This window comes from Salmo salar, chromosome ssa17 (assembly GCF_905237065.1).
Source record: "Salmo salar chromosome ssa17, Ssal_v3.1, whole genome shotgun sequence".
Lineage (NCBI taxonomy): Eukaryota > Metazoa > Chordata > Actinopteri > Salmoniformes > Salmonidae > Salmo > Salmo salar.
Window position 1 is genome coordinate 64,880,706 of NC_059458.1, and position 22,519 is coordinate 64,903,224.

Here is a 22,519-nt window from a genome sequence, read left to right on the forward strand (position 1 = left end):
TTGTCTAGCCATCTTGTCTCAAGAGGACCACAATGGAAATAAGTCCCAGACTTTATTGTGTGTTATCCTCGATGATTTTATTCATGTGCATGTATGGCTTTTAAGTTTTATGTGTGCTTGTTTTTTTAAATGGTCGAATTAATAAACTAAACTAAAATGGGCCAGATGTATACAAAATGGTGTCGTCTGCATAGAAGTGGATCAGAGAATCACCAGCAGCAAGAGCGACATCATTGATGTATACAGAGAAAAGAGTCGGCCCGAGAATTGAACCCTGTGGCACCCCCATAGACTGCCAGAGGTCCGGACAACAGGCCCTCCGATTTGACACACTGAACTCTGAGAAGTAGTTGGTAAGCCAGACGAGGCAGTCATTTGAGAAACCAAGGCTATTGAGTCAGCCATAAGAATGAGGTGATTGACCGAGTCAAAAGCCTTGGCCAGGATGATGAAGATGGCTGCACAGTATTGTCTTTTATCGATGGCGGTTATGATATCGTTTAGGACCTTGAGCGTGGCTGAGGTGCACCCATGACCAGCTCGGAAACCAGATTGCATAGTTCTTGTGTCAACATGTTTGCCTATTAATTGTCCTGAGCCCTTTTCCACAGTGTGCATTAATGTCACAAAGGGAATAGCCAATAATATTGTTTGTTGTGGGTGCAATGGTATTGCAACATTTGTGGGCATGCTTTAAAAACCAAAGACTGTGGAATTCTCTATTGCCTCCAGATAGTCACATAACATTCAGACATACAACATTCCAATCCACAATAATATGGGGGTGGAGTGTCATTATTTTGACCAGGAATGCACAGCATAAAAAAAATGTTTGCTTGTGAAATAGGCATTAAGAATCCCTAAATGAAACTCAACGTCACAGGGTGAAATGAAGTTGCAAAAGCAATGCAGTGGATTTCACTTGTGGGTGCTAGCTAGACCTTAAGATGAGCAAAAGAACAGTGTTTGTTGTCATAATAGCAGGGTCCTAAACAGTATAAAGTCAGTTGTCATTTTAATGACAAGTTGTCATGATTGTGTTTATGACAGCTGATTCTGTTATGCCGAAGGGTTCAAGTAGTATTAAATAATTATCATACTCTGACTGACATATTGTAATTTGTCTATTGCCTCCATGTAGCATATCACATAACTATCACATCATTGACGAACTGAACCATCCAACACCTTATTCAACATCGGATTGTCCCCATGTTGGCCACAGTTCCATACAATCATTATGCTATGACATTAGCTTGATTCACCTGCTTTTGTTGATGTTGTTCATCCTGCCACTTCTTCCGTTTCGGAAGACTTCTTTGGTGGTGTCCGTGCCGAGTGATGTTGCCAAGATTGCCCACCTCATAGGCCCTAATACTGTATTTTTTAGCAAGCTGCTATAGTACCCACATTTCTGCGGTGCCGTCTCCAAGGAGAATGGCGCGAGCTCCTATGACAAAGCCACCGTAACTCGAGAAATCGAGTGTAATATAGTCCCCATCTGATGGCTTTCGTGACGCAATTATGTAACGTTAGCAACCCAACATATTCAAGGCTTGAGCCTTTCCAGATGTTTATAACGTCGTTATAGCTCCGTTGTCAACATGCATGTTCATGCCATTTTGACATTTTTCAGATGGAACGTTATAGCTAGCTAGCAAGTTGAAATAAAAAAATACTCTCTCATTTTCAAACACATTCATGTTACAAAACATTAATCAAAAAGTTTACGAGCAATCCATGACGAATTGGGTGCTTTCTGCTTTACCGTTAACAAGCACGCTAGCTAGCTAACAATCGATGGAGTTTTCCTAGCTACAATTCACTGACCAGCTCGTGCTTCCTTTTCGTGATAAAACGATGCCCAAATCGTTAATGATACGCGTTTAACTCTGCTTGATTCCAAGAAAAACAAGAAAAATAGAATAGTTAGCTGGATTTCAAGTTGTGAAAAATATGTATTTTAGTTTGTGCTATGTATTATCTTCCATGATTGATTTACCACTCAGCCTCTGTTCTAGTCTCTTCGCGGAGCACGCTATCTTCAGGCAAGCAAGGAACGTTAGCTAGCTAGGCTAACATTAGCCAAAGTAGCATCATAGTCTTCTCGAGCAACAGTGCCTTCTGAAAAAGTTAAGCGATAGACAAGTCTCGCGCACCACCACCAGACACACTTCGCCCATCACATTTGGACACCGCATGTCTACATAATATTTTTTATTTATTTAACCTTTATTTAACCAGGTAGGCAAGTTGAGAACAAGTTCTCATTTACAACTGCGACCTGGCCAAGATAAAGCAAAGCAGTTTGACACATACAACAACACAAAGTTACACATGGAGTAAAACAAACATACAGTCGATAATAGAGTAGAAAAATAAGTCTATATACAACGTGAGCAAATGAGGTGAGATAAGGGAGGTAAAGGCAATAAATAGGCCATGGTGGCGAAGTAAATACAATATAGCAATTAAAACACTGGAATGGTAGATTTGACCGTAGATGAGTGTGCAAAGTAGAAATGCTGGGGTGCAAAGGAGCAAAATAAATAAATACAGTAGGGGAAGAGGTAGTTGTTTGGGCTATTTATAGATGTGCTATGTACAGGTGCAGAAGCCAATTCTAGATTTAACTTTGGATTGGAGATGTTTTATGTGATAATATCATGGGCAAAGAACTATATATATATATATATATATATATATATATGTAATATATATAGTAAAAAAATAAAAATATAATTGTTTTTTTTTGTACAATTTTTTTAGTATTTTTTTACTTACCTTATGCTGTAGTAACTCATGTTTATCCACGGTTGCTATGGATCCCAGCTAGTGGTGGCCTCCTGGTGCAGCAGACAACTTTCCTTGACACGCTTGGAAAATTGTTCCCCACAGCCCTAGTTACCGCACATGACTACAACACAGTGTTGCCAACTCCTCAGTAAGAAAAGTAGCTATTGGCTATCCTACAAGTCGCTAGAAGTCGCTAAATGACGTCATCGCCTAATTTGCATAATTGGCCATGTGTATGTAATTGTGATGGATGCTGTAGGAGAGAGGAATAACGTCATGGGAGAGACAAAACGTGAGTAAAAACACCCTAAATATGTTTAGAACTACAAATTAACTTTCTTCTGTCGATTCTTGTTTTTTTATGTCAGAATTCCAACCCTCCTCCTTTATCCGGACTTGGGACCGGCAAAAGTGACCCAAAAGAGACACTCTGGCGGAGTTACTTAGTTTTTTATTTAATTTTATTATTTATTTTTTTTGTTTTTTGTTTACATTTTTTTAATTTGGTTTGGTTTTTAACCTTAGGGTCCACTTAGGAGCCTACAACAAGTCACAGTAAAACATGAACATTTTTAAACGTAACATTTTTACATTTTTTTGTATACAATCTACATTAACAATTTAAATGGACCAAAAAGAGACAATAGAAAAAACTGTCAATGGCAATGTGAGAAAATTATGGTAACTAGTCTGGCCCTAATTCAGGTTAATAGTTTTTTTTTCCAGACCCCCCTCCACACACACATAGGCTGTGCTGGCTCACAGAAAGAGTGGGTCATCGTCATTTTGGTCAGGGCTCTCTATGGCAGGTTCAGCAACTGAGGGAGCTGGCTTAAATGAGTAAGCAGCCGATGTGCCAAAAATCTGCAAAACATTATCAGGCAGCTGGTGCTCATAGCAAGCCTCACCAGACAGCTTCAGTCCATATCAAATGTACAGGATGGAGTTAAGGGTCTGCAAGGACATCCGATTTCTAAGTTGGCTTTTTACCACACTCATCTGGCTGAATACTCTATCGACTTCAGCATTCGAGTGTGGCAAGGACAACACAGACACAGCAGCCATGGCAAGTTCTTGAAACAGGTTGATATCAGCTGCGTCCTTGAACTTCCAAATCTCACTCCAGAAGCCCAGTGTGTTTTTTGTCTCATTCCATTTACTAAGATAGATGGCACACCATTGCTGGACAATCTTGTCTATCTCTGCATTTGAGTCGCCAAGGAGCTTGGCTATTTTTTTTTCTTCTCCAGGGCTCTTATTGTGCTTTAGAGTTTCCTCCACTTTGAAAACTGACATGTACTGCAATGCTTCAATGTTGTCCGGCAGTCTCACCCTCAACTCATTAGTGAGGGAGATGGTGAAGGCTACACACCGCTTTCGGATATTGTTTTCATCCTCAGGCGCAAAGTGGAGCTCAGCTGCCTTTGTCTCAAAAAGGTAACCAAGGTACGGTTTGGGACTGATGTATCCATCTATTGGCCCTTTGAGTACATCAACATTTGCCAGTAGATTCAGCATCCTGCTGCTCACAGACTTGATCAGGCTAGCCAAGCTGTCAAGTAGCTTAAGAGGATCTACTTGCTCTCCCTCAAAAGCCTTGATGGCCAACTGTACCTCACCCAGCAATGACTTCAAAAAAGTCAGATACAATATGTTTTGAGGATCACTGTACATGGAGTATAAAACCTCAGCCATGTAGCAGTGTTCACTGGACTTGGTGACTGTGAAATGCAGCCTAAGCTCCTCCCACTGGTCCAAAATGCGTGAAACCACAGGTTCAATGGAGAGCCAACGTGTGGCACACACCTTTACACACACCTTTACACATCTGTAAAGGTTTCTCCCCACAGTTGATGGTCTCATATATGGCCTTGTAGGCCTCCCTGCGCTTTGGAGACAATGAAAACCAGTTATAAGTCTCTCGTACCAAGTACTCCACACTACGGGGGATGGTGTCATTGGAAGCATGACTTACAGCCAGCTACAGCGAATAAGAACCAGATATTTGAGGCCATACTCCTCCTTCAGCACTTTATGGACCCCATTGTTAATCCCCGTCATAACAGAGGCATTGTCAGTCCCTATCCCCAGGAGTTTCTCTTTTTTAAGACAACACTTCTTGAGGAAAGCCACAACAGCACGGGCTATAGATTTGACATATCCTCCCTCCAACTCAACAAGCCCCAAAAATGTTGATACAATTGTCTGCTTGGTGTCACTAAAGTACCTTATCACAACTCCCAGGTACTTAGAAACACTTACATCCGTGAACTCTTCGAGGAGGCTGAAACGCTGGACACCCACATCTGCGACCAACTTTTTTATGGTGCTAGAACACCATTAATCATTTCTGTGCACTTTGTCCTGTGCATTTTGAAGTGGGTAGCATCAGTGGAGTCTGAGAAAGCAGCTCTACATGCTTCTCCAATGTGATCACATGCCAGCATGGAACAGTTCAGCGATAGCTAATGCCATGGTGGCCTCAGCCTTTTTTGTAGTCAATTTTTTTAACCATAAATGGCAGCTTGTTTTGGGTGGAACTGTTATAAGGCTTTGCCTTTTGAGTATGTTTTTGAGTTGTCATGTGTTTTTTACATCACTAAGTTTGGCGTAGAAATCAGCCTTACAGTACAGCCAGTATGCCCGTGTATCATCTCCAATAAACGGCTTCAACCAGCCTTTGAATTCAGGATTTGATTCCCACTCCTTTCTGTATTATTGAGTGTACAGTTTAGACTGAGACATGATGAGCTAGCCAGCTAGATGTTTAGCTTATGTCACAGAGAGGTACACACACAGTGGACAAGGTGAGTGACTGAGGCTGTGTGAGTCAAATGCAGTGATTTATTTTAGACAAAGAACATTTTACATTTACATCCCTCCCTGAATGTAAGCCAGGGCAGGATCAGCCAGCGGCAGCTTCCCGCATGCGCGATTCATTTGCATTCTGGACGTGGAGGGGTGAACATCTCCTGCTCTGACTGCAGCTGGGAGGGACTGCTGCGCGAGGACTGAGCCGCCTGTGAGTGCTTTGGGACAGGGGTGGGGACCAGCTGCTCGTTGAGAAGAGTAAGAACGATACGTGTTTTCACGTCAGTCTCCAAAAGTCTCCAATAACACCTGAAAAGATTGCAAGATTTGTCGCAAGTCGATTTTTTGAAAATGTGTCGCTAGAGGGGTCTGAATACTCTGTAAATATAGCGACAAAGTCGCTAAGTTGGCAACACTGACAATGCTATTGGATGGCAAGTTATATAGACTGAGTGATTGGACAGGTTTCTTTGCTTCTGCATGCCATGTTACCACACATGTAGCTAGTAAATAGACCCCTCTATTTATACCCAAGTTACTAGCTATTGTTGTAACACACACCACGGAAATTCATTATGTATTTTTGTTAAATTGAAAAACAACCAATTTAAAAAATATATTTAATGTGGACCCAGGGTACAAAGAAAACAAGAACCTAGACAGAGCCACATCCATAATGGGCTGAACTACCAACTGCACATGGACAACATGCCAAGTTATCCCGAGCAGCAAAACAATTGAGTGGACTCGATAATATCCCGAGCAGCAAAACAATTGAGTGGACTAGATAATATTATAGTCATTGCAACATATCACTTTCAATCAGTGGACTAATGTATTCAGGTGGTGTTAACTACAATTCAGTGTTAATTGCAGAACATGATAATAAAATGTCAACATTTACAGTTATGTTGATTAGATACTAATCAGTGCCTCTGCACTTGAAAGATAACCTCGGTCCCCCAGCAACCTCATCAGCCCTTTCCTCCTCCTCCATGTAACCTTGACTCCATAGTCCCTCTCTGGGGTGTCTGTTGCTAAAATCTCTGAAGTCACGGTGTGTGGCGGGGTCATCGGCTGTGACGCAGGCAACAGGAGACGAAGAAAGGAGGAACTACCATCATGGTGTAATTCTGGAGTCTCTACATCAGGTGGGGAGAAGACATTGTCCGTGCCAGGGGTGTGGTGTGTTGCTGAGGCAGGAGTCCGAGCAGAGCATGACGCTGGGCTCTTGCAATGTCTGGCAACATTGGCAGCTGAAGTTCTAAGGACCCCCACACATCTGCTAGAGGTTGATGCTGCATCTTCCAGTGTTACCTCTGACAACCGTCTCCTCTCAGCCGTCCCTTTCCTGAGAGAAGTTCTCTGTGTTGGTGTCTCCGTTTCATCTTGGTTACTTAGGTACTCTGTACTTAGAGAACCGACCTTATGCACTTGCAAGCCCTGCTGCTCCTCATGGGCCCCAAGAGCAGATTCTACAGCTTTCTTTCCACGTGCATGGTTTTGATGGAGAGATTGGACTGTTGACCTTCTCTGAAAAGATAAGGCTTGGAACTTGCAAACACTACTTTTTCTGGATAAGTGAGAACTCCTGTCAATAATGCTTGTTGCAGAGAGGCACTTCTTCCTCCCTCGCCTTCCTCTGGGTGCAGGGGGCGGTAGTTGATCAAACTGTGGACTCACCTGAAATTGAGTGAGAGAGACGAGACATCTTTGAACATGTTAGTTATACATTATTTATAGTCTACGGTTTGAACGGACAACATTCAGAAGATACTAAATAAATTAAAACATGATTGATTATCATCATACATACCCAATAACTACAGGCTGTGCAGCTGTTCTGTCGCTGCTCCTCAACCAGAAATGATTTGGGATTGAGAGCGCCTCTCACTTGAGGCACGTTGTGGTATCTGGCGTCATCAAGTGGTGGCTCAAAAAACAACAGCGACGGCTTCTGTGAGTTTGGCAAAGATGTCTTTCTTGTTTTACGGGGCATCAGAGATCATGGCTGAGGAGCTGATGGGATCAAGAGAAGGTGAAATATAAGGTGACGTATCAAAGTAATGCAGTATGGAACAGATGGGGTATATAAGAAACGTTATAACGCTATAGATTGCATTGGGTTAAGTAGCTAGTTAGCTACAACAACAAAAAATAATACAGTGAAGTACCCTTCCATGAACACAGTACGCCTTCGTATATCACACGACGTACCTGGGTGTATACTGCATGTCAGAAGAAGCTAGTTATCAATGTTTTGAAGAAATAATGTCAGAATCAGAAAGGACTAACATTTGGCATTTGCTTTGCTGTCCTTCTCAAGTCTTTCCGTTAACATAATGGCTAACGCTGATTGGTTTTCACATCCACTGGCTTCAGCTCATTGGATATGCAAAGACCACATGACCGCAATCACAAATACTGCGCCAAAATTCAAACTCCCATTCCCTTTCACGCCGAATGAAAGGAGGTGGAGATCTACAAACTACCTATCAACTTTCATTTTCGAGTATTGTCATTGTTTAATTAAGGAGTCAATTAACCCAGAACAAAAGCGCATCGCATCACCATAATATGAAGGTTTGTTATTTTCAACTTGGTTAAAGTTGCTAGCTAGCTGGCAAACTAAACGCGCTAACTACTACCGCTAGCTAGCTAACTACTAGTTTACGTTAGTTTGGGGAATATTTTTCTACCTTCTTTGTATGTTAGCTAGCTAACTATAAACCCGTGGATTAGCAACTAGCTAATTTAGTTAACACCATCGTGTTCTAGAAGACTGCGTCATAACCATAGCTGATATTTGAAAGACTGGTATTTCTATTCTAAAATCGTTAGCTAACTAGCTATAGTAACAGTTAGCTATTTTTAATTGAAACAATCAAATATATAGTTTAGTTAAGTTAGCAAGTTACTAGAGTAACGTCAGCGCAAATATGGAAAACATCAGTTCATATGATCCATATCCGAAATACATTTAATTCGGCGTTGTTACCAGGTTACGCAAGCTAGCTAACGCTACTTTAATTTGGCCATCAAAAGAACCTTGGATAATTTTTGAACTAACAGCTTTTGCATCGACAGTCTTTGCTTGCTTAGTTGCAGCATATCAACTCAGGTAGAAAATTGTCAGCACCTGATTCGTCATCAGATCAGTTTAGCTATCATTTAACCATTATAGCTAACTAGCTCTAACCTAACCAGCTTTTTCTGCCCCAGGGGAAATGTAGTTGTGACTTTAACGTTACCTGTTATCTCTTCAGACATCAAGTGAAGTCAAAGGGCCAGCCTCTGTAATCTGAGCAAAATGAGACGGAGCCCAAGAAGGCCCCTGATCCTTAGGAGGAGGAAGCTTCCTTTCCAGCTAAATGAACCAGCACTTGATGGCTCAATTGATGAGCCGGATGGACTACGACACAAGGAAGCATCCACATCCAAACCCCCAGGTGGCCAGTGTTTTCCTGATGGCATCCGCATCATGGACCATCCCACTATGCCTGGCACACAAGTGGTTGTCATCCCCAAAACTGCAGACCTTCAGAGTGTAATTGGGGCCCTCACTGCCAAGGGGAAGGAGTGTGGCTCTCAAGGACCAAACAAATTCATCCTTCTAAGTGGTGGCGGCTGTATCGAGGATGGTGCAGATTCTTTCTGTCAACCTAGCTATATGAGAGGTCACAGCTCTGGTAGGAGTAGCATGGCTCTTGTCACACAGCCAGAGAATGCAACAACAATGGACTGCCTAAAGGATACTAGGACTTTGACTACAATTAAACCATGTATGTTTATTTGCTTTCATGATTTTGGGTTAAATGACCCTCCACTTTTCAGGTGTTTAACTATTTGATGATGAACATTGTTGATGCGCACAGTTTTTATTATTTCACAGTGAATAGGGACCTTGATTGCAGTCCTCTAGATGACAGCCTTACTAACATCCAGTGGCTTGGGAGGATGAATACAGACGGTCTTGAACCAGATCCTGCTAAGAAAGCTGCCAACAAAGAGAATCGTGACGCTTGCCAACAGATTCTCCAGGTTTGACTCCTCTTTTAGCATATCGGTGTGATTGTTCACGGACGTATGTAGACAGCGATGCTCAAGGAGGGTGTCACCGGCAACGTGTTATACGTTTATCTAGAATGTTTCAAATGTTGCACTCAAGTGTGATATTAGTTTTGCGTGCTTGCTGCATTTGTTGAGTCTTCAAAGAGCAGTATCTAAATAGGCCAAACAAAACCAACCTCTCTTTTGTTCTGTTTTGCACACAGTCACAAAGTGAGCGACTGGAAGCACACAGGGTTGTCAAAGACCCCTTGTTAGAGAGACCACCCTACTCGTACATGGCAATGATTCAGTTTGCCATCAACAGTAAGAAGAGCAGGAGGATGACATTGAAAGAGATCTACACTTGGATTGAGGATCACTTTCCATATTTCAGAAAGGTGGCCAAGCCAGGCTGGAAGGTAAACATCCACAATATGCCCTTGGTCACAGATAGATTTTATTGGTGTCACTGTAGTAGTTGAGGACAAGATCGTGTTACAATAGAAGCAGAAAAATACCCCTTAAGCACCCAACAAAAACTTGTATAATTGCCAATGGCATAAGCCACATCCTCTTAGTTTGATATTGTCTATGCTCCTCTGCCAGAATTCCATCCGCCACAATCTCTCCCTGCATGACATGTTCATCCGTGAGACAACACAAGATGGCAAGATCTCCTACTGGACCATCCGCCCAGAGGCCAATCGCTGCCTTACTCTTGACCAGGTTTACAAGGTCGGCATGTTACCCACTTTTCTGTTCTGTCATATTTTGTCGCTGGCCAATTACAACTATGGGACTCCACAAAAGGACAAATCTCTGCATGTAACGGTCTTAACTCTGATATCTACCTCTTATCTCTATGTTTAACTCTGTCCCTTTTGACCAATTATCCACCCCCACAGACTGAGTCTGATCCAACTTCCATCTCGTCTCGGACCATGCAGGTCTGTGAACAACATGTAAGATTGTTTTACCCTTCTTTTCATCTGTGGCAGTCAGTCAGGGAGGACAGGACAGTCGGAGAGAGGACAGGACATGCTTTCCATCTGTTCTTGTTTAGCTCATTAAGCTGACAATTAATTTCAGGGGAGATGCGAGGTGTAGGCAGAGAGGCAGACATCACACGACCACCGTACATAGTCAGTAACTTCTTCTACACAGGTCTAACTCATGCCGTCTTCATACGTTGTCTTTGAGAAGAGGAAGGGACCATTTCAATTAGAATAGTTGTGTTGGGAATAAGAAGTTAACATCTCAATTGTCTCCCGCAGCAACAAAAGAGAATTGCTCCTGAAATCAAGAAAACATCTGCCAGTGCCCCTGGTGAGTGAGGGAAAGACGTGGGGGGAAACGAGCAGCTGGACAATTACCAAACCTTCCAGAGTTGGAAATGATTGATGTGTAGCCGTTGCCTCATTACTTTTTTTTCTTCCATCCATATGTTCAGAGAGGAAGATGAAGCCCCTTCTTCCTCGTGCAGACTCCTACCTGGTCCCCATCCAGCTGCCTTTCACCCAGTCACTCTTCTTGTCCTCGTCCACACAGCTCCCCCTCTCTGCCCCCCAACAGAAATCTAGCTCCTCAGGAGGGGGCAAGAGGGTCCGTATAGCTCCCAAGGTAAAGTATAACCATACCTTTTTTTTTGAAGTGCCGAGAGGTTACTTGATTCCCTATAATTATTAAATGAATATGTTGGGACTGTGTGTTTGGCAGGTTACGTACAGTGATGCCTCCACAGTGATGCTGTATGCTCCTCCAGTTGAGGAGATGAAGGAGGAGCGGGTCTGTGTGCCCCTGACCTCTGTTGCTCCTAGGGCTGTTCTGACCAACACCAGGAAGGAAGTCAGCAGCTCCCGTCGCAAGCAGCGCCTCGTCCTGCCTTCCAACGAGGAGCCCATGCTCCTCTTGCCCGACAGCACCTTCTTCGACTCGGGCCTGGCCTCCGACGGCTCCGCCTTACAGGACGCTGAGCTCGACCCCCGGCCGGAGCCTGACAGCCCCTGCAGGGAGTTCTCTTTCAAGACCCCCATCAAGAGCAGCCACCCAGCCTCCTCCACGCCCAGCAAGCCACCCACTGTGCTGTTAGAGCCCTGGAGGGTGACCCCGCTGGGCAAGGAGAGAGGCGGCATGCTGGACTTCAGCCCCATCCGCACCCCCGGCCCCAGCTTCACCCCGCACCGCCATGACCACACCCCCTTCAGCTTCAGTAGCACGCCCTTTAAGGACCTGCCCTTGTTCAACTCCCCTCGCGAGCTGCTCACCTCTGCACGCTCCTCATCCGCGGCTGGCCCCACCGGCACCTGCTCCCCGGGGCCAGAGCGTCTGCAGGGCTGCTCCAGAGAGCTCGAGATCGGGGGTCCCTCCACAGCCAACCGCTCCCTTACGGAGGGCTTGGTCCTGGACACCATGAACGACAGCCTGAGCAAGATCTTGGTGGATATCAGCTTCTCTGGCCTGGAGGATGATGATCTGGGTATGGGGAACATCAGCTGGTCTCAGCTCATCCCTGAACTCAAGTAGCCGAGCAGAGAGCGTGACCCTTTAATAGTTCTTTGCTAGATGAGGATGCCATAGTCTCATTACCCAAGCTGCTCACATCATCTTCCAATCTGTAAATGTGGGAGTTTTCTTTTTAACTTAGATTTTTTTTTTTTCTTTGTCATTGGTTGCTTTTGTAAATACTAACCAGTGTTTTTCCTCTCACTTGGTTGTGTTTCATGCCACAAGCTTAAGCGACCATATTTTGATAACAATTCACTGCTTCCCACGATAGCGTTGAAGGAACTACTAGAGAACCGAAAAGTATGCCTGAGTTATGTTCATTTGCACATTCTGTAATATGTTTTGCTCTTTAAAATGTACATTTATACATAGATAAATCATCAAACTATCCAGTGAGACCGACACTACCATGCTAGAATATAAGATGTGGTGCCTCCTCTGAAAGTGAGCGAGTCTCCATTTGATTGGACATCTGAAAGGACGTAACATAATGTACAGATGATCAACCACCAATGAGAGAAAGTAATAAACAACAAGGACTGTCTACACCCAAAGGAGATGCCATTTTTGATTGACCAAGTCAACACTTATTCTAGTGCACTTTTGTAACTTATTCTAGGTATGACAATGTCCAATCTGCTTTGTGAACTTTTAGAGTGGTAGTAGTTTTTCACTCACTATGTAAAAGCATAAAGTAGTATGGTGATGTCTTCTATTCCTGTGTTACTCCGTCTGTGTAGAAGGGAAATATATTTGAATAAAATAAATGTTTGAATTGTCATTGGAAGTTTTTTGGCTAGAAGATTAAACATTTAATGCATGAGTTTATGGTTTTATCTTGATCAAAGGGTCATAGTAGTTACGGGAAAGGAAGACTGCATCATTTGTATATGACAAATTCTGAATGATGTATGTCTTTTTTTGTAGTTATTCTCAGTTCCTTTGTTAGCTGTGCTTGTGGACACATTCAGGTTAAAGTTTGAGGAGCATCCTGTCTGCTAGTGTTTAATATCATGGCATGGGTTTGCTGGTGATTGACTTGGTTTCATATTTTTACAGTATTGGTGTCTTGGAAACTGTAGCTAATTTAAATGTTTAAAGTGCCTTTTTTTCTTTTTGGGTGGGTGTGCTGACTACAGTGAAACCCAGTGACTTTGCTGCTCCTTTTCACATTGGTTGGGTTTAGATGTCTTGACTTTGACTAGATTCACACAGTCCTGGGTTTCTTGTCCCATATCATTTAAAAGTGTTATATACTGGAAGAGGCATGAACACCACATAATATGCAAGAACTTTTACATTCTGGTTCAATATTTATTACATGACCAGTACAACAGACCCCAGAGGAAGGTTTGGGGAAAAACTGACATGGGTAAATTTTGGGGTGTTTAAGAAAAGCATGTCTGTTTTTATGACTCCTATGTAAATGGAATAAATGAATGTCACAGTTTCTCTTTTTGTTTTATTTGCGTACCAAATACCAGTATGTCTACATTTGCTGATCGTCATTTTAAATGTAAATAATCCACACAAAACATCTATCGTATTCAAAGCGTAAAAAGTACACCTCATTAATTCAAGTAAACAAAAACAATAGTCAGTGGGGTTTTTTTTCAGCAGAACTAACTTTCCCAGCAGTGAATGTTGTAGAGTTAACGGCTCACTATTTTCCAAATCTAACATGCGTTGGTATTTACGTCCATATACAATATGGAGTGTGTGTGAGTACAGAGGTGTCTTTAGTAGGTCTGGACATCCTGCTGAGCCACCTCCAGCAGTATCTGGAGAATAGAGAGACAGTCCTGTCGGTGACTCGCAACAGCCATAACTATCCCACACAACACCACCCTCACCTGACATTTCTGCTATCAGTAATTCAGTATGATGACAACGACATAGTGGCATGATAAGGATGTGACTCACTGAAGCTCTTTCTCCATCGGGTGGGCAGGCGTGAGCGGTGCACGGTCAGGTAGTAGACAGGGACTCCAGACAGGGTGAGAGCACAGCTGCCCCCTGTGTTCCACCACTGTGAAGGTGACTGCAATGGCCAGCGGCACATAGTAGACAGAATAGCTGACATTGGAATAAAACTGTAGGTAAACAGTCAAGAAACAGCCAACCAGTAAGTACCAAACAAGTGACATTAGTTAATTATAGTAGTCGTGGCAACCTTGAAGGGTCTTGGGAGGAGGGGGAAGCGGTAGCGATGGATGAGCATCCCCATGGTCGCCATGGCAATGAAGAGCCACCGAGAGAAGGAGGCAAAGTTGATCAGCTGGAATATCTCTCCTCTCGCCACCATCACTACCACCAACGGATACTACAGGAAGGACAACACAAACATCTCAACTGGACCATGAAAGCAAAGCATAGACCTACCTCATCAATCCAATAAGGACATCCCCACAATGCAGATGTCTGTAAAGAGACTCTAATAGGGTTGGCAAGGTAGACTATGGGCAGTAGTAGTAGACTATACCAGCAGCAGAACAGCAGGCAGAGGCGTGTTTCTACGGATGTGGATCATTGAGAAGAGGACTGGCCAGTGTCCCTCCCTGGCCCCCACAAACAGCATCCTGCACCACGGACAGACAGACAGACGTCTCGTGAACAGAACCAGCCAAGCGTACATCAAGGTGTACGTTTCTGAATTACGAGAGTGCAGCATTATTACCTGGGTGCTCCAAAGAAGCCACCGTTCAGCGCCCCAAGACAGGATACAGCTACCAGAACAGGAATCACAGAGGCCAAGCCGTGAAGCGCACGATTGGCAAACGTCTGCGATAAACAGACAGCATATATGAGGCTGACATGCAGTTCACTTCTAATGCAGTTATTTTCCTTCTCTTGGCTTTGCCCATATGATGCCACAGTACTGACCACAGCCACAGCGTGAGACACAAGAAGCTCCTCTGCTGTCATCATGGTGTAATAGGCCACGTTGACAAGAACGTAGCACACAGTCACCGTCACCATGGAGAAGATGATTGCCAGTGGGATGTTTCTGACAAAATAGAGTAGACAAACTAAGGCATGAGGTTCATTGATTATTGTGTGGAAATAATTGGTCAATCACATAGTTTTTTTTAATGTAAAATACCTATTTGGGTTAATGACCTCCTCTGTGACAAAATTCAGATAAAACCTGCAAAGAAAGTAAAATATGTTAATTTATCAGTTAACAGTTCTTTATGGACAACACAACAATGGTATGATTGGGATTTTCTTGTGCACTGCTTACCATCCACCATAGGCATATAGACCAGAATAAAAGGCCAATGGTAGCTTATCCAGTGTTAATGTATCAATCTCAAAGCCATTCTGAAAGTTCTCTGTCTGTCCTGGGGAGGGGAGAGAGGAAAACGAGTTAGCAGGGTTTGATTGATTACGGTCCTGTGTATATTGTGTACATCGTGTATCATGTTACTCTACCAAAACCACTACCCGACCTCTGGCTAATGCCATGATGCCAGGAACGATGATTAAGACCAGGGCAAACATCTTGATGAATGTCAGCGTGATCTGGGTGCGAGAGGCCAGGGTCACACTCCAGCAGTTTATCGCCACCACAAATAATACAGGGAGGGGGGTAGATAAACCTTGTTGAAATAGTATTCCATAGTAATCAAACAATTCACAAAGTCTTATCGATTGTATTTTATCACTCACTCCAAGAATGCTGACCAGTTTAATCAGTGCTGTGGGAGGAGCACAAGGGCTGAAAAGGGGATCCACCAGATAGCGTCCGAACGCCAGGGACACGTAGGATGCTACAGCTGGCCTTTACAGTCCACATGGAGTACAGTAAAAGCATTAGAAAAACGTGTACTAAACTATACTGTCCCCTAAACTATTCTAAGAGTGTATGCAAAGAAACACAGAGATACAGGCTGCTGACCTGATGAATAAAAACTCTGCCCAGAGACGCAGGAACGCAGGCAAGGGTCCTAATGTCTCCAGCAGGTAGGTGTAGTGGCCCCAGACTTTGTAAATGTGGTTCCCAGCTCAGCGTAACACAAGGCCCCTGGACAAAGGACAGAGACAGATGACACATCTCCCACAGGGCACAGACGCCAGTTCAACGTAAAGTTTTGATTTACATTTGGTTGAGTTGTCAACTAACGTTAATTTCAAAGTGAAATTACAAAAAATGTTCACCATGTCATTGGATTCAGGTGAAAAGTTAGGCGAAAAAATACTAAATTCCTTACGTTGATTACTTTTTTCAAATACAGTCAGTTTTCCACGTTGACTTAACGTCATCACATTGAATTTGTTGGTTGAAATGATGTGGAAACAATGTGGAGTTTTTGCTAAGTGGGCTGGGATATTTTCTATTGTATAACTATCTCTATACATTCAGGAAACAGATTTTTTTTAAATATTCATTATTCAGTGCATATCATTAGTTATAGCTGTGCTTAAAACTGGTATAATAAAGTAAAAAACTGGGGGAATACCTGGGAAAGGTCAGCCATACATCCACCCCATGCTTTCAGCCCATGCTACCCTTTTGATCTGTTTATTTGGTCAGCCGTAGGCTATTACCCTATAAACAGCCTTAATGAATAGTACAGATTTGATCACTTTTGTTGCTGAGAATTTTCCTGCGCAGCAGGAAATTCAAACTTGTAGAGTATTTAAGGTTTAAAAATACTTCTGAAGTTTGTAATTTCCACTGAAATTTCTATTTCAGACTTGATTTGCCCTAATGAAAAATGCATCAACCCCTACAAAAACAGCCATTAATTATAATCAACAGGCTCATTTTCCTGCTGTAGCAAACTGGCTCCAATTAAGATCCTACATCTGTATATTAAACCATCAGTTTAATAGTAAACATTTGGACATCTGTGCAAGGACTCATACTTGAATGATAATAAATGTTTTAAATTATGTTAATGGTACAAATAATAGTGGAGGCATGTATGACAATAACCTGTACAGTGAACTGTTATTACCTTAATTAAATAAGATAAGTCAAATTACTTTATAAGTGAAAAGGTTGATCGCATGTGCAAATACCAGAGGATTGTGGACCTTGGCCAGATCATTCAGCTAAGTGAATACATCCAGCACAGTTTACTGCCAAAGAAAATACAGCGAGTACTAGATTACACCTCTGAGGTAGCCTAAGCTTCCATTAGGGGAGTGAATGTTGTGTGCTGTCTGTGAATTAAAGGGGCAGTGCAGTCAAATGCATGATTTACCTGTGTTTTCTATATATTACCACACTATGAGGTAGACTGCCTGAAATTTCAGCTTGTTTTTGCCCTGCCTGGCTACATGACCAGGCAGTGTAAGTTAATAGACCAATAACAATAATATATCTCTCTGCCAATAACAGCTCGTTTTCAGGTTACAATCCCTCCCATTATGCTCCTCCAACTAGGCTTCTCATTCAGACCTTTCCCATACAGTCCTAGCAAAATTCTTGCGAGACAAATTACTTTTTGCTAAGAAGCTATTTTTGTATCTTTTAAACCATTTTAATTGGAAAAAAATAGCAGTAAGGTGCTTAATTCTTACCCAGAAATGTTTTAATATTGAGATAAAAACAGCTGCATTGGACCTTTAACAATACTGAATCAGCCTGATGTGTGAATATTTATCAAAAATGTTTCAAGACGGATATTGTGTTAGCAACTGCCACTCTCAAACATCACAATTATGCTCCTCTTGCTTTCATAGTTACCCACTACCTCTTTTAAAATGACAGTTGGTGCTTAACGAAGGTCCGAGAGGACCCCACACAGTGCCCAAACCACCAGTGACAGCCCCACACTACCACTGTTCATCAGAACCCCTTTTGGTGCAATGAAGATGCCGCTGCCCACCACGGTACCGATGATGAAGGAGATAGCCGGAAGCAGACCTATGGTCCTCCTCAGGTGGATCACTTCATCTTCTTTCTTCTCCTTCACCTCATCCCCCTCTTCCTTCAACTGAATTCCGTCTATGCCCATGCCTCAGCAGCCTTGAAGGTGTGAACACACCTTGTTTAGATAGTCAGCCTTACACCAACACGTTCCAGTGAATAAATCAAGTAGTCCATTTAAGTGAACAAAAAAGTATTCATTCTTTACGAACACAAAAGTATAGTAATTACCTTTATGGATAAACTATAAAATTCATATATCCCTCTTCTTATACTGAAACTGCTTGTATTTATCCAATGAAGATTGCTTGATGTAGAGGACAAGTGTGAAAGACGAGACAAGCTAGGGGAGGGTGACAAGCCGAGTAGAGCTGTATGAGCTGAACGGGTAGACGAGTATAACCCTCACACTTACACAAGGCCCTCTCCCCTGAAATTGTTTTTTTACCCCCTCATTGGCTCTTGCAAATCAGCACAGTCAGTAACCATAGAAACTCACCAATCCTGCACAAGCGGAAAACAAAGTCAGCAGTCTTCCCAAGCTTCAACAACATTTCAACAACATGAGTAATTAAGGCAGTTTAGATGAGTCAAAGCCATGGTGCAGTCATTGTACTGAGTATGAATGTTTGTGTGTGTGTATGTTTGTGTGTGTGTGTGTGCGTGTGTGTGTGTGCGCATGCACTAAAGTTTTTGTGCGTGTGTGTGCCGGTGTGTGTAAAGTGTTGCTTGTGTGCACAGCTATAAACACGGAATACCATGGGGAGAGAACCCAAACACCCCTTGTAGAGGCAGCTGTACAGACAACAGGGGGGTCGCTCTCAACAACAACTTCACAACAGAGAAAGCATACGTGCTATAGGAGCAGATGGTCTTACTGATGTTCTCACTAATATCCACAAAATATCAGTAGAATTCATTCAGAACCAAATCATAACCAAATAACATCCAATTTGACACAAATTTCAACACTAAAATGGGGTTGAATGCAACGTCGTCAAACAATTGGCTTGTCTTTTCTCTCTCTCTGCACACACGCCTGATGAATAAAAGCAAGGTCATGATGTTTGACCCTGTGTGTGAACTGTGAAGTATTTCTGTCATGAGCAAAGAAACTTCAGCGTGAGATCACATGTGAGGGATCCAACAGCAAACTGTGAATAAATGTATCTTGCCTCTCTTTTCTTAACACTTGGGACACTGTGGCTGTCTGTCACGTTCTGACCAGTAAAAGGGGTCATTTGTCATTGTAGTATGGTCAGGGCGTGGCAGGGGGTGTTGTTTTTGTGTGTTATGGGGTTGGTTTGTTTCATGTGGATTTGTTCTAGTTTTCATTTTCTATGTTCATTTTCTATGTGTGGCCGAGTATGGTTTCCAATCAGAGGCAGGTGTCTTTCGTTGTCTCTGATTGGAAGCCATACTTAGGCAGCCTGTTTTTTTCCTGTGGGTTGTGGGTGGTTGTTTTTCGTATAGTCTATGTTACCTTACGGAACTGTCGTGTGTCGTTTTGTTATTTTTTGTTTAAGTGTTCACGTTACTCTAATAAAAGATGATGAGCACTCTACACGCTGCGCTTTGGTCTAATCCTTCCGACAGCTATGATACTGTCCATTTCAGTTAATCTGTTGCTTGTTAACAGCAGTTAACAAAGGCATTATAGCTGCTTTATTTTCATTTGACATGTTTAGTTGTAATTGCATGTCTTGACAATGGGTGTTGGCATTTCCGGGAAACTAAGTATCATATTCACAATAACTTATCTGACATGTCACCACTCTACCCCATCACATTATGTGGCTTGAATAATACAGAAAACCCCACTCAATACGGCATGCCGGGCGAACTAAATCGAGCGCACCTGGAGGTTCACGTATGAATAAGAACGCAAGTGAGGTATGGGGAGTTGAAGGCTGTATTTACTGCCTTGTGTTCACGAGTAATCTCCGAATATGATTGGTGGCGAGTGCAGAAGTCAAATAAGAGCATGTAAATCTTCTCAGAATGTAATTAAATTTGTACAAGGCAGGTACCACAGTTTTTTTCAATTAAACTTACCACCACCACATAATTGACGGCATGTTTAACATATTGGTAAATACAATACTAATGTTTGGTTGACAGTCGGTGATTCGTCTTATAATTTGTCGGCACAAACAACTAAAAGAGACATAACATTAGCTACCTAGAGTGCAATGAGAAGCAACTCATCCACCTCAATGTCTCAGACTCTCAGGTTCAGGTCTGTCTGTCAAAGCCCCCCACTGTGTTCAAATTTTGCACTGACACATGGCCTGTTGAACTCAGCTGCCGAGCAGTTAATGGTTCAGAGGGATTTCCAAGCTGCTTTCAACACGTGAGAGAGGTCTGGATAGTCTTTTAAACGTGGAGCAAGACAGGTGGGTACTAATTCTTAGAAATGTCTCTACTTTTATGACATGGTCCTTGTTGCATTGCATTATTGGACTAAATCGTTGTCCATCTGACTTTCAGGTATGGGGAGTTGAAGGCTGCACTCTGCATTGTGGGGATTCAAGCAATGGCTGAACTCAATCAGTGGCCAGGTGTACTGGCATGGATTCTGCAGCATTATGAGTGCCCTGAGAAAATACCTGCCAAAATAATGCAGATGTGGTGAGGAAAATGTAACATGGTTAATATGCAGGCTCTCATTTCTTCCACACCATTTATAACAGACACTGCACATTGTGATTGATGTTTTTCACCATGTCCCTCATCATGTCCCTCTTCTTTTTTGTAGCATACTTCTTTACACCAAAGTGGGTGAGCAAGCTATGATGCAGTAGGCAAGCAATGTTTGGCTGTGCTACCCATCCAATGGGAGATTGGCAGGATTTGGGACTGTAACAGAGCTGTATTTACTGCATATTCTAGTGCCTTTAGGTCATATGACAGAGGCATGGGAGTTAGTTGTTGGTGAGGTGGGAGGTATTGCATTCACAGAGGACCAGAAATAAATAGCACTGGATATCGTGGCGAATAAAGAGAACCTCAGCCAAGAACAACCTCCAAGCCCTAGTCCCAACCCCAGTCCTGTGGTGGCTTCTGGACTTAACACACCTCAAGGTGCATCTCATTTACAGTTGCATTAACCCTTTGTATTGACTTTAATGCTGCCAGACAGTGTGACTGTGTTTGTGCTTTATAGGTGCTGTGATTCAGAAACTTGAGGCCTATCAGTAGCTAGTGCTGGGTCATTCACTCTTCGTAGAGTCTTTCTGGCTGCGGTCCTTTTCTACACGCTTTTTGTCCGGATGGATCCAGGTACAAAATAAATAACATTGTAAGCCTATTATTCAATCATTGAAAGAAACTGTCAACATCAAAATAACGTGGTTGCTTTAGTTAATACTAGTCTAGCACTTAGCATTCAGCTTTTGTCTAGCTTTTGATTGCACCCAACCTACCTACAGTATTTAAGCACCTAAGCACTGAACAGCGACTAGATATCAGAACAAAGAGCGTAAATGTTATGATGATTCTTGGATATGGATCTCACAGCTGCTGCAGATGCTGAAGCAGATGTGGGACGCCATGTTTGCTCCTTATTATCGAGCCAGAGCTCAGAGCTAAGAACTGTAAAACCGTACAGCCTAGTGCTGGGACATCATGGTTTAAATTTGACTGAGAACCAAGAGCTCACCACTGACCCTCTAACCATGTAAATATGAATTAGTGACTAAGATAAAGAGAAATTAGGGGGGCTTTTGTTGGCAACAACAACATGGATACCTGTGAAGGCAGAATGTGAACAGCATGGATACCTGTGAAGGCAGAATGTGATAGTAATAGTCAGAGTTCATTTCTCTGGTGTTGCAGATTCAGTTGCTCCCATATAGGTGTGTGTGTGTGAGCGAGCGAGAAAGCGATTGAGTGTGTGTGGTGACACATTTTGTGTTGATAAGAATTGCCCAGTCCAAAACAACTGTTGTAGGCAAGCTAATTATAATCAGATGCATGTCAGACAAACTCTAACTTTTACATGACAGTGAAAGATTTTTAATTGGTAAAATGATAATTCTCTCATTATGAATTACTCCAGTATCTTTCAAAAGGGTCTGGCTCCAGCAGATACCTTCTCAGGACACAGGCGCTGTGAGAAATACGGGCTCAGACTGGTTGAATCCTACCAGAGATGATGGCGCATGTATTAACGAGCTAGTGTGTACTAGGTAGCAGTGGTGTAGTGGGGGTATTGCGTATTACTTTTTAATCCCCACTGATGCATATCCAAGTAGTACAGCGTATACCTTCACTATATCAATTATGTAGTACAATAGCGACATTATGCACAAAGTAGCCTACATAATCGCAAAGCATGTGAAATATGAAGAAAATAAATCCCATTGCGAAATAATGCTTTTTAGCCTATTCATTGATGGAAATACCAGTTGATGGAAATACATTTGACCAGTCATGCTTATTGGTCTATGGCTTAATTTGCATAATTTTGTGGAA

At 42.6% G+C, this 22,519-nt stretch overlaps 3 protein-coding genes and 2 pseudogenes across 9 annotated transcripts in view; 2 read left to right on the forward strand and 3 right to left on the reverse strand.

The window, feature by feature from the left end:
- Nucleotides 1-2,947, reverse strand: part of tulp3 (TUB like protein 3) — a 39,304-nt gene extending 36,357 nt beyond the window's left edge. Inside the window, exon 1 of one of the 3 annotated variants that reach the window (XM_014153594.2) lies at nucleotides 2,785-2,947. In XM_014153594.2, the coding sequence (XP_014009069.1) occupies nucleotides 2,785-2,804 (20 nt within the window). In that variant the 5' untranslated portion in view covers nucleotides 2,805-2,947. Of the gene's footprint in view, nucleotides 1-1,265; nucleotides 2,145-2,784 lie in introns of those variants that run through there. The other 2 variants (XM_014153592.2, XM_014153596.2) reach the window with 2 other exon arrangements.
- Nucleotides 2,948-6,213: 3,266 nt separating this feature from the next.
- On the reverse strand, nucleotides 6,214-7,992 carry LOC106576420 (uncharacterized). The gene is made up of 3 exons (XM_014153591.2): nucleotides 7,825-7,992; nucleotides 7,424-7,626; nucleotides 6,214-7,290 (listed from the first exon to the last, which is right to left on the reverse strand). Exons 2-3 carry the CDS (start codon nucleotides 7,604-7,606, stop codon nucleotides 6,523-6,525), a joined length of 951 nt encoding a protein of 316 aa, XP_014009066.1. The 5' UTR covers nucleotides 7,607-7,626; nucleotides 7,825-7,992; the 3' UTR covers nucleotides 6,214-6,522.
- LOC106576419 (forkhead box protein M1) lies at nucleotides 7,521-13,612 on the forward strand. 5 transcript variants are annotated; one of them, XM_014153587.2, is made up of 9 exons: nucleotides 7,521-7,657; nucleotides 8,874-9,389; nucleotides 9,500-9,648; nucleotides 9,882-10,076; nucleotides 10,264-10,392; nucleotides 10,563-10,619; nucleotides 10,932-10,983; nucleotides 11,108-11,277; nucleotides 11,374-13,612. In XM_014153587.2, exons 2-9 carry the CDS (start codon nucleotides 8,918-8,920, stop codon nucleotides 12,178-12,180), a joined length of 2,031 nt encoding a protein of 676 aa, XP_014009062.1. In that variant the 5' UTR covers nucleotides 7,521-7,657; nucleotides 8,874-8,917; the 3' UTR covers nucleotides 12,181-13,612. The 5 variants fall into 5 exon arrangements, with proteins under 5 accessions (XP_014009062.1, XP_014009064.1, XP_014009065.1 ...); XM_014153589.2 differs by lacking the exon at nucleotides 7,521-7,657 and adding an exon at nucleotides 8,035-8,190 and having other exon boundaries at nucleotides 10,563-10,604; XM_014153585.2 differs by lacking the exon at nucleotides 7,521-7,657 and adding an exon at nucleotides 8,036-8,190.
- Nucleotides 13,613-13,654: 42 nt separating this feature from the next.
- LOC106576435 (cystine/glutamate transporter-like) lies at nucleotides 13,655-18,302 on the reverse strand (annotated as a pseudogene).
- A 1,957-nt stretch (nucleotides 18,303-20,259) lies between these two features.
- Nucleotides 20,260-21,643, forward strand: LOC106576434 (peroxisome assembly protein 26-like; annotated as a pseudogene).
- The last annotated feature ends 876 nt before the right edge of the window (nucleotides 21,644-22,519 follow it).